The following is a 12,085-nucleotide window of genomic DNA, read 5'->3' on the forward strand; positions in this document are numbered from 1 at the left end:
TGCTCCTTTAGGCCTGTGGAGGGGAGTTTGAGGGTGGAGGGGTATCTATAAGGTCGGATATTTAAGCATCTGTTGCAAGATGCGATATTAAGCCTAAGTGTGACACTTTCTCTCCAGAAATTGAAAATAAAATAAAGTGATACCTCAGTTATTACATTATTGGCTCAGTTATTACATTATCAAAGGATTTTTTTAATGCAAGCCAATAATGTAATAAGTTATTACGTTATTGGTAAAAAGTTATTACGTTATTGGCTCAACAACTTTATGACATTATTGGCAATTTATTACGTTTTTGCTTTCATTACATTTAAATTATTACGTTATTGGCCGTTATTATGTTATTGGTTGCTACATGGTCCTCAAAGTTTTTATGGAGGAAGTCGAGGCTTTGTGTGTGGTTAACCTGCTCATCCTCAATCTCTTTAACGTGCTGTCCCAGTGCGTGGTCTTCGCTGATATGAGTTTCCACAGAGACTGCTAGGGAGGTTAGTTTATGGTCCAACATGAATTGAATTTTGTCTAACCCTTTTTCCATTTCTTCGTGAAACCAAGACGGCGGCCTGAGTGGATACACCCGGTTGAAAGAGTGCCCGCCCATATGCGATGCTACTTGAAGTACAGCGAACGCACCCGCAAAGAAGCAGGGATAATCTGATCGATCAAAACTAGCCGGCCTTCTATTGGTTGACATCATTGATTCACAAAAAATCAGAGAGCAGAGATCCACGAGCACAAGTTTATGAACGCGAGAAAAAGTGCTTTAGCTTGAACGCAGGAAATCTGCGAGAGCAGCAATATAACCAAGTTTGAGCACACAGTTTGAGCACGAGTAGAGCAAATTTGAGTGCGAGAGCAGAGTTTTGAGAGACAATATCAATAACGTGATATCAATAAATCATGCTCTCAAATCAATATAATATGCTCTTGAATTAAGATAGGAAATAACCCCCATAGTTTTTCAGCTAAAAAAATTTAAATAAAACTGACAACTTATTTAAAGTATTTTTCCCATGGTATAGAACTCCACTCTACCACCTTGCTCCCTCACCAACTGTCTTCTTGAAATAAAGTCCTGGTTCACCTTAAACTTCCTTTAATTAAACAGCAATAAAACAGAATTACTTCTAATTGGCACTAAATCCTCCTTATCCAAGCATGGCTCAGCTCAACTCGACTCTACTCTTCCTGGTTCTTTGCTTTTCCGTGAGGTCTCTGGCGAGGTTCCAAATGAGCTGAGCCAATACTAAAATGTGATGTCAACAGACTGCCAGCCACTGATTGGCAGAGTGTGTCACTGGAGTAATGACCTTAAAATTCCCGAAACATGCGTTAATCTCCAACATTTAGTAAGGAGATTTTGAAAATCTCAATATTTAACAGAGGAGTCTGGTGTATTTGGTGACAACACTGCCAAAAGCTGTCAAATCACAACTAGTTCCGCCATTAGTTCAGTGACTGTGTCAGACAGAGTCTGCTGCACTCTGGTCATGCAGGAAGAACTAAACTAATCTTTTTAATTAACTTATTCTAATGATTCAGTACACCAAAAAAATCTGTCATAAATAAAACGATGTCATGGCAGTTTTATGGAATCGTGCTATGATGACCCCGCTCATCTTGAGGAGGTACTATAGCAATGGAAAAATGACGTTACTGACACCAAACTAAGTAGGAGTAGAGTACTACTAGAGTATAGCCAAGTAGTCCTAGAACTGTACTGTATAATGGAAAAGTGCCATTAAAGCCTAATTGCAGCAGATAAATGGGTGTGAATAGATGAATGGCAAAACTGTACTGTGAATGGTCTTCAAGACTAGAAATGTGTTATATACAGTAACTAAAAACCATTTACTAATATTATATTGTGTATTTTACTTGACTTGAGCAATCAGTGAAATCAGTGGAGAGAAAAAAACTCCCTTTTAACACGAATAAATCTCTGGCAGAACCAGACTCAAGGATGTGCAGCATCTGCCTTGACTTCTTGGGGTGAAATTGGAGAGAGAGAAGAGGTTGGGGGTAGAAAGGGGATAAAGAAAGGCCTGGTCCTCACCTGTGGTCCCGGAGGTGGTCCTGTCGTCTGAAGGCCTTATGACAGATATCACATGTATACGGCCTCTCATCCGTATGTGTTCTCTCGTGGATCAAAAGATTGTAGGACTTGGTGAAATGACGGCCACAAAACTTACAGACAAACTCTTTCTTGGTTTTGGAGGGCAGTCGGCCCTGACTTGACTTGCGTTCTGGTGTGGAGAGTTTGGTCACATCCACGAGGCAGCCTAGACCAACTGAGGCTGTGTGGTGAGGTGAGGCTGCAGTAGCAGCACCTGTCACACTCAGGTCTTCTGCCTTTAACTGATCATCCTGGGTAGCTGCTGCTGCCAGGTTGGCAAAATCAAAGCGGGGCTTGGACTTTGAGTCCTGCAGCAGTCCTGATGTACCCTGCTTGGACTGCCAAAGGTGAGGGAATATGGGGATGGAGGCCATGGAGGAAAACTGGGCAGGCAGTTTGGAAATTGTGCATGGGGGCAGAGCTAGAGATGGACAGCCAAGGGTCCACTGGTGAAGATGGATGGAGTGTAGGGCACTAAAGCTGTAGATGCTGTGGAAATGATCTGTTGGCAGCTGGAGGCCCATGGAACTCTGGAGGAGGGAGTAGTTGGCCAGCTGGAGAGATGGGTGGAGAGGAACTGGCGCTGGCAGAGTCTTGCTGCCCATGGCTACACAAAATCCAGCAGGTCTTCTGGAATAGACAAAAGGCATGATGCAGATGAAAATATACAACTTGACTAATCACAAGGAATGTGTTATGTGTAATGCTTATACTAGAAAAAGTATTTAAAGACAGCCAGTGAGGTCACAACATGTGAATCTATAATTCATCTTCATATTCCCATCTCATGGAAGAAAAAAGTGCTTAAGCAAGAATGAATTTAAATGTTTTTGTTTTTTTAGTGCAATTTCTAAATTTGTGTATCTAGCACTGTCAGCTTGCAGAAAAAAGACAGGGGGTCGCAACCTGGTTGGAACAAGGGACTTTCTGCATAGAGTTTTCAAAGTTCTCCCCATGTGTGCATGGGTTTTCTCAGGGTTCTGCAGTTTCCTCCCATTGTCCAAAAACATGTACAGGTTACTTGGACACTCTAAATTGTCCATCAGTGTGAATGTGAGAGTGAATGTTTATTTGCCTGTATGTTGGCACGACAGTGGACTGGCGACCTTTCCATGTGCTTTTGGAAAGTACGTAAGTAACTTACTAGGGGCGTAATAGTACGTATATGTTTTCAAGATATGTTCAGCAGTAACCGTGCTAATGCAGAGCAGAACTTAATCACATTTCCTCGTTTTTCCCGCCGACGCAACATTGTCCCTAATGGTGTGTTTACACCATTAGCATTGTACCAGGTAATTTTTTTAGTACCTGCTCTGGCGAGGTTCCAAACGCGCTGAGTAGGTACTATGCACGTCGCCACACAAGAATCAAGCCGAACAATGTAGAACTGTAGATCAGGTAAAAATACCTAACAATCCTAAAAATGTCGGTTAATCTCCAACAATTACCAGGGAAATGTCTAAAATCTCAATATTTAACATGGGAGTCTGGTGTATTTAGCGCCAGCACTGCTGATCGCAAATGGCATCACAAACCCTGCTGCTGTATTTCAGTCCAGTAACTGTGTCAGATGGAGTCTGTGCTCTGGTCATGGAGGAAGTACTGAACAAATATTATTTAATTAACTGATTCTAATGATTTAGTTATAACTGTTTTACAAGTCACTAGACATTCGGTTGTGTGTCACATGTAAAACAAAGTCACTGCAGTTTCATACAGCCGTGCAGTGATGACTCCGCCCACATTGAGTAGGTACTTTTTTATAGTGGAAAACCAACCTAAACCATGCCGTGCTGAGGTGAGGCCAGGTGAGCTGGGACCATGGTGGAAAAGGGCATTAAGTCTTGCATGTTGTTGTCGAGGCGCTAAAGCAAGTGACTTCAGTTTAGCATCTAACATTAGCCCAGACGAGCCTTATATGGAGAATGCAAGTTTCCCAGTGAAATACAGTAGCAGTGGAGGAAGGCAAGTGAACAGGATGAAGACAACGTGATGTCACTGTTGACATCACAATGTGTCCACCGAGGGTTTCCACACTGTCCAGGCTGACAGGGACTGCACGAATGGCACATTTCCACCAGCTCTACTCGCCTCACCTCGCCTCGCCACGCCACGGCACAGTTTAGGAGCATTTCCACTCCAAAAAAAGTACCTACGCGCCGTTGGCGGAGCCATCAAAACATGGCTATAATGCGACTGCACGAAACTGCTGTGACGTCTTTGTATGCGACACACACACAAACAACAAATGGAGGGCATGGTGGAGACGATGTTGTACTTGCTGCTCGGTCTGAGGCTGTTGTTCAGGTACAGAAGAGAAGAGCGTCAGAAAAGGCTAAAGGCGGCGAGGCAAAAAACTGTCAAACGAGTCACAGAAAAGTTTCGATAGCCATAGAACAGTATGAAGCCAAAGACGACATAGTACGAGACGTAAAGAGACGATGAATGAGGGTAAGCTAATGGTTGCTATACAAGCGTACGTCATTGTAATGCCTGCAAGCGATCTGTATTTATCGTATTCTAGTATTAAATGAAGTATTTGTGTTTCAGACGATTTTGTCGTCTTAAAGGGTTCGCCCCAAACCGTCGGTCTGGGCGGTAAACCGTGCCGCCGAATGGTGGGACACGGCTTTCCGCGGTGGTGTGCCCCCAGAGAAGAGAGTTGCTATAGCACTGTGTAAGCTGGCTACTGGCTCAGAGTACCGTACTATCGGGCATCTTTTTGGAGTCAGCGTCTCAACTGTGTGTCGGTGTGTGGAGGACTTCTGTACTGCAGCAGAGACGTTGTTGGTGCCAGAGCAAATACGGTTTCCTGATAAGGAGAAGTTCCAGGAAATGGCTGCTTACAGTGAGAACAGGTGGGGGCTCCCACACTGTGTGGGTGCAATTGATGGATCCCACATACCGATCATAGCACTGCAGGACTATCACTGTGACTACTTCAACCGTAAAGGCTGGCACTCCATCATTCTTCAAGGAGTTGTTGAAGGAAAGGGGCTTTTCTGGAATGTGTTTTCTGGACTGCCAGGGAGCTGTCATGATGCCAGGGTTTTGAGACACTTCCTAGCTCACACCAGGAACATTGGTGGGGTGAATACTGAAAGTCATGGGGAGACCTATAACAGCGAATGGGATGCACTCACAGCAGCAACAGTCGTTGAGCCTGTCGTGGAAGTGGCACAGGGTGCAGAGGATGGCAGAGATGTACGTGAGGGTTTGATGCGTCACTTGTTGTGAACTACCAAACTGTTTTTGTTATAATCACTGACATGACACTGTTTTCCCTTCTACATTTTAAATAAAAGTTTGTACTGTATGCTTAAATGTCTCTGTTTGATACTTAATTTTGGCCATGCTAAACACTGTTATCGCTGGGAATGCAAGTGTTTAATGTCATACAGTAACTTTAAGAAAAACATGTCCCACACGGAGATCGAGGTGCAGCTGACTTGCACAGCGACACGTTTTGCATATGCCTTACAGCTACTGTGTCCTGGGTCATATATACGATTATAATTACAATTACAATTATAAATGTTTATAAAGAACAATGACAATGAAAAAAGAGAGATTACAGAATACAGAGCAGGAACTGATTGTAAACATGCTGACAAGTTTCAAACTCTTCTTTGGTCAAGACAAAAGCTTAGATCGGGTTAACGATTAATGAATATCAAGATTCTTGTCGATAAATAATCAATTGGTTCAGCACCACACCACTGATGCATATTACCATTACACCGCTGACTCTTCCTACCAGTGTGGGTGAAAAATGAATAGTCTTGATGCAAACACATAACACACATTGTTGTTTATTAACCAGAAAATATCAAAATAGTGCAACACAGCAAAAAAAGTGCGAAATAGCAAGTGCAAACTGTACAGGGCATGGTGGAGACGATGTTGTACTTGCTGCTCGGTCTTACTCCCTTCTGTCCTAGGACAGAAGGGTCGCAGAAACAAGTCAAGGGTTTCTGCGACCTACTGCCTGGACAAGCTGCCCTAGCACTGCAAGGAATGCTTGGTTGAATGCAGCTTTTTTAGTGCTTATGGCAGCTTCTTGCTCCCTTGCCATACGGGACTCGTCCAGCAACATCTGAGTATGCCAGTCTCGCTGGGCCCGGTTCCGTTACTGCTGCAGGTCGTCATCCGCCTGCATCTCAGCTAGGATGCTAACGAGGTTGTCCTGGTGTGTGCTGTTCCTTTTTCTCCTTCCTAGATAGCAATGTAGACAAGTAGATATTGGGTTATCAACACAGTGGATTAAAAAGGAATACATGTGCAGGTAACAGCAATGTAGTGTTAAATATGTTTATTATTTCTTACCGGTGTGAACATGTAGCCATGTTCTACTGTGCGTTTGAGGCGACGCCAGTAGCGGAGAGGAAGCAGCCGATGGCTCTGCTGTGGAATCTTCACTGATGGAGACGGGACCCTCCTCGCATGTGGAATGGGATTCTTGAACAAAGAAAGTGCACACATACGCTATAATTACATGCACAACACTTTATGGCAACACGTACAAACAACATATTACACAATATTAGAACAAGTTTAATTCATGAGATGTACTCTTGAACTGAAATGAATGAAATATGTATTTTACACGAGGTTTTGTTGTCATTTCATAAGCGAATGTAGCTAGCAGACATTGCTAACTAGCTAGCTAGTTACGTTCCCATGTATACAGACACAGGTAGCCGACTAGCTAGCTTGTCGGCTAAATGTGCGTCTCACTGCGGCTGCACGCGTTACTTTTAAAATATCTTTCTTTACGCGAGTTTGTTCTCAGCAGTAGTTAAACGTAGCTTTTTAAAAAAACACTTACCATCCTCCACCATCGCCTCCAACAAAGACGTGGCCGTGTCGAAGCCACCCTCTCTCCCTCGGTTGGCCGGCCGGTGCCCGTAAATTCCGTCCATTTGGTCGAACCACCTCCAAGTTTTGCGGTTCGACCCGCTCCTCTCGTTATGGTCCTTTATTGCCTTATAATCGCTCTTTAGCTTCTTAAGCTTCTCCCGGCACTGTTGTTCCGAGCGGTGGTAACCGTGAGCGGCTTTTACATACAAATACACTTTTACATTCCTCGTGGCTCCATCCAGCTCTCTCTGGATCAGTAGTGGCTGCGTATATTCCCCCGACCGCTAACCCGACGTCGGCATGTTACGTCATCCCCTCTCCAATAGCTGGACATACTGACTGCGCAACCCGAGTGCTCTCATTATAATCTCGGGTGACTTCAACCACGTCTCCATTAAAAAAACATTCCCGAAATTCACCCAGTATGTGACCTGTAAAACCAGAGGAGAAGACCCTGGACCCGCTGTATGCTAATATAAAGGACGCATACACCTCCTCGTCCCTTCCCCCGCTGGGAAGATCAGATCACAACTTGGTGCTTCTCACCCCCTGCTATGTGCCTCTGGTGAAGTGGCTGCCTGCGACCACAAATACAGTGAGGACATGGTCAGATGACTGCTATGAGGCACTGCAGGGCTGTTTCGAGGTGACTGACTGGAATGTACTCTGTGAGCCACATGGAGAGGATACTGATGGGCTTACTGAGTGCATTACAGACTACATTAATTTCTGTGTGAACAGCATCGTCCCAGCAAGGACTGTGCATTGTTATCCAAATAACATGCCTTGGGTAACAAAAGACATTAAAGCCATACTCAATCAGAAGAAGTGGGTGCAGAGGAGCTGAGGGACATTCAGAGGGACCTCAATAACAAAATCAAAGAGGCTAGGGATGGCTACAGAAGGAAGTTGGAGAAAACTTCACCAGAATAACACAAGGGAGGTCTGGAGTGGTATGAGGACCATCACTGATTTCAGACCAACTAGCAGTGGAGCTGATGGCAGTGTGGCTTGGGCTAATGAGTTAAATCTGTTCTTCAATAGGTTGGACACCTCAGCCCCGGCCGCCGCTGGCTCTCCTGTTGATGGTCTCCAGCCACAACCAATTGTGACCTCCCCTTCTCCTCCTGATAGCACCTCATCCAACTTTATGAGCCCCTCACACCCATCCCCCACTTCTCAAACCTCCTCTGGCTCTAACTTTGGACTCCAACTCCTCCCTCAATCTGCTCTGTTTTCACCGCTTCATGTTAGGAGACAGCTGAGCAAACTCCCTGCTGGTAAGGCTGTAGGCCCTGATGGTGTCAGTCCACGGGTCCTCAGAGCCTGCGCTGGACAGCTCTGTGGAGTGCTTCATTGTGTCTTCAACATGAGCCTGAGCCTCCAGAGAGTTTCTGTGATATGGAAGACATCCTGCCTCGTTCCAGTGCCTAAGACGCCAGAGCCCACTGTTTTCTCGGACTACGGACCGGTGGCACTGACGTCATATATCATGAAGACCCTGGAGAGACTCGTCCTGGAGCAGCTCAGGCCTATGGTCAGGCCGCATCTGGATCCCCTCCAGTTCGTCTACCTACATACCTACGCCTTATTGCCTATTTTACTGTTTTATTTATATCTATATCTTATGCCTTCTTTCCACTGCTGTATTTCTATTTCACTTTGCACGGAGCATCTGGAACAAAAACAATTTCCACCCAGGGATTAATAAAGTATTCTGATCAAGCCTGTGACCCACTGACATCACCAAACTTTTGCATTCTTCTGCTGTGATGCTCCTCCAGGCTTTCACTGCAGCCTCTTTAAGTTGTTTGTTTTGGGGGTTTACTCCCTTCAGTCTCCTCTTAGCAGGTAAAAGTGTGCTCTATAGGATTTAAGTGTGGACATTAACTTGGCTAGTCTTAAAGCTTCCATTCTTGCCCCTGATGAACTCCTTTGTGTGTTTGGGGTCGTTATCTTGCTGCATGATGAAGGATCTCCCAATCAATTTGGTTGCACTGTTCTTTAAATTGGCAGACAAAATGTTTCTGTAGACTTCTGAGTTCATTTTGCTGCTGCCATCATGTGTTACATCATCAATGTAGATTTTTTAACCCTTCCCAGAAGAAGCCATACAAGCTCAAGCCATGCCATTAACGTCACCGTGTTTCACAGTTGAGCTTGTATGTTTGGGATCATTAGCAGATCATTTCTTCTTCAAACTTTAGCCTTTCCATCACTTTGGATGGCATGCACAGGTAGACACTAGGTGGTGCCGTAGCCCTCTGGACCAAGCAAGTGCCCTTTTGAAAGTGTGTTGTTATTTTAAACAGTGTATGTGGCCCATGCTAACATGATCATCTATAAATTCCCTTCCTTCTCCGCCGCACCCACCTCTCTTCCTTTGTCAACGTGAACGTGCAGAGCAGGCACAAACAGAGGCGCGTTGCAGCAGCAGTGCACATCTGTAGCCTGCACACACCTGCTCCCGGCCCTGTTCCAGCAGCCAGGTAACACATGAAACGAGTCGAGTGTATTGTTTGCCCCCTAAGCCTCAGTTGCCAAGCTATAACTTGCATTTGTTTGTCTCTGTTGTGAAGTAGCCTCTCTCATACAGCGCCACCACAGCTGAGCATAAATTAGCCAACTCCGCACTTGCTTAACAAGCTAGACGCTAGCTAATCACTGATATGACGTGATGACCACCACATAAGTAATGTCGGTAGAGTTTGTCATTGAATCTATCAGTAGGTTTACATTAGGCTACATAATTAACACATAGGCTTAACTATGCTCACTCTTGCTCACTAGAGAATGAGCATTGCCACTCTCTAAAGTTTAGAGTGGCAATGCTCACTCTTCACTCACTCATGATACTTTGTACACCTTTAGTTCTTAACATGTTGACATAAATAAATATGTAATTACATTGTTTGTTTGTTTTATAAACTCTCACTGCTATAATAAGGCAGCCAATAGTTCCACATTCCACACCAAGTGCCAAGTGTTCCAAGTGCCCTTATTTTTACACTGAGCATCTGCCCCCCAAAATGTCTGTGCACGCCACTGGTCTCACCATCCATAAAACTCTGTCCCAGAATTGTTGTTGTACTTTTTGGCAAATTCAAGCCTGGCCTTCCTATTCTTCTTGTTAATGAGAGGTTTGCATCTTCTTGTGTAGCCTCTGTACATTTGTTCATGAAGTCTTTTGTAAACAGTAGAATGTGATACCGTCACTCCTGCCCTCTGCTGATGTCACTAACAGTTGTTTTAGGCTCTTTCTTTACAGCTGTCATAATGTTTCTGTCATCAACTGCTGATGATTTCCTTGGTCTACCTGTTTGACATCTGTTGTTTAGTACACCAGTGGTTTCTTTCTTTTTCAGGACATTCAAAATGGTTGTACTGGCTATGGCCAATGTTTGAGCAACGGCTCTGATTGATTTCCCATTTTCTCTCAAATTCACAATTGACACTCTCTCTGGTTTTCATGTCGGTTCCACAGTCTGCACATGCAAAACATATCCTACCCAATCTGAAACTGAGCGTAGACATTCAGTGCTATTTATTGTTTGAATTAACAATGTAATAGGACACACCTGGGCAACACAACACACCTGTCAGTCACATGTTACAATACTTTTGATCACCTGAAAAATGGGTGGGTTCAAATAAAAGGTGATATCTTTTATGTTGTGTATCAGATCCAGATATAAATATCTGGAAGTAAAAGCTGAAATGTTCATCTTGTTTTGTTTTCAGTCTATGGCAAAAATAAAGGAATTGGCTTCACTGGCTGAAATTAGCCTCTAGTTGGTTGCACGAAAGCCATGGCGTTACCACGGTGACCTATTCTTTAGGATATGTCAATCCTGCTGCTCAATCCGTTCAGTCAGCTGTCACTCTCAGTGTTTTACACATTGTTCATGATCTTTTTGATGTTTCTACCTTTGTTTTATTTACCTGCATTAGAGTTCTCAAAATATGGAAATGGGTTGGGTAGGGCCGGTCCTCGGGCTTCCTTTTTACCACTCATAAAATACATTTCTTGCAGGTTGTAAATGATATGGTGTTTGTTGTGAATCATTGCCGTTCCCGTGTGTCATGATCTGTCACCTCTGTTAATTATCTTGTTTTGTTTCTCCCTTCATGTTCCATGTCTTGTCTTCCTGTTTTATTTTGGAAATCACTCACCCTTGTCTCTGTTTCAGGTTCCTGTCTACCCCGCCCCCTTCCTTGTTGGCGTGCACCTGATCCCTGATTGTGTCTACTACACCTGCATCCTATCACTCCCTAATCAAGCACTGCTTATATTCCCCTCTGTGTCTTGTCTCATCGCCAGTTCGTTGTAGTTTATAGCTCACGTTCCAGCACTCTTTTTCACAGTCATAGTCTCGTCTTCTCGTGTTTTTGAACCTTGCCTGCCTTTTTTGACCTTGCCTTTTTGCCTGACGTTTTTGTACCTCTGCCTGATCTCTTTGACCTCCCGTGTACCGAACCTCTGCCTAGTATTAAACTCTGTTACTGACTGATTCGTGTTCTGAGTCCTGCCTTTGAGTCCCATGTTCTGCTCAGCCGTAGTTCATGACACCGTGTGGTGAAGTGTAAATTTGGCTGCCTGCTTGATGGAGAGAGGCAGACCTGACGACGCTGCGTGCGTAACCCCCGACACTTTGGGCATGTTACTGTCATTTTTGGAGCACTTTTATGATGCTCAGCGTGAATTGGAGGGGCACAAATATCCCACTCTGCTTCTTGTGCTGCTATGGGCATCACTGCCAGCAAACAGAGAGTGCACATGCCATTGACACACATCTGGCAGCCGTGAGCCAACAGCATGCAGTCGGGGGAAAAATGTTGTTTTGATGATTAGAAACAGCTGCATTTGTAAGTGACAAGAGCAATTACTATATAAAATACTCATAATAATATATATATAATCGTAATATTCATGTCATCTCTGGTGTTTGTGTCACAATGATGTTTTAGACGACAAAGCTCTGATACTACAGATTTTTTGACAGGACAAGTACCTGCATGAGATTATTGATTAATTATCTGGTGATCATATCCAAAATCAATCATCACACAGCACAGAGCCATGGACTCACCACAGATGATCTGACAGGG

The 12,085-nt window shown here is 44.2% G+C and overlaps 1 protein-coding gene across 1 annotated transcript in view; it reads right to left on the reverse strand.

Moving 5' to 3' along the window:
* osr1 (odd-skipped related transcription factor 1) overlaps positions 1-12,085 on the reverse strand; it is a 62,034-nt gene that overhangs the window by 14,482 nt on the left and 35,467 nt on the right. The window contains exon 2 of the mRNA XM_058614471.1: positions 2,057-2,746. Coding sequence (XP_058470454.1) covers positions 2,057-2,721 — 665 coding nt within the window. The 5' untranslated portion in view covers positions 2,722-2,746. The remainder of the gene's footprint in view (positions 1-2,056; positions 2,747-12,085) is intronic.

This window comes from Solea solea, chromosome 18 (genome assembly GCF_958295425.1).
Source record: "Solea solea chromosome 18, fSolSol10.1, whole genome shotgun sequence".
Taxonomy (NCBI): Eukaryota; Metazoa; Chordata; class Actinopteri; order Pleuronectiformes; family Soleidae; genus Solea; species Solea solea.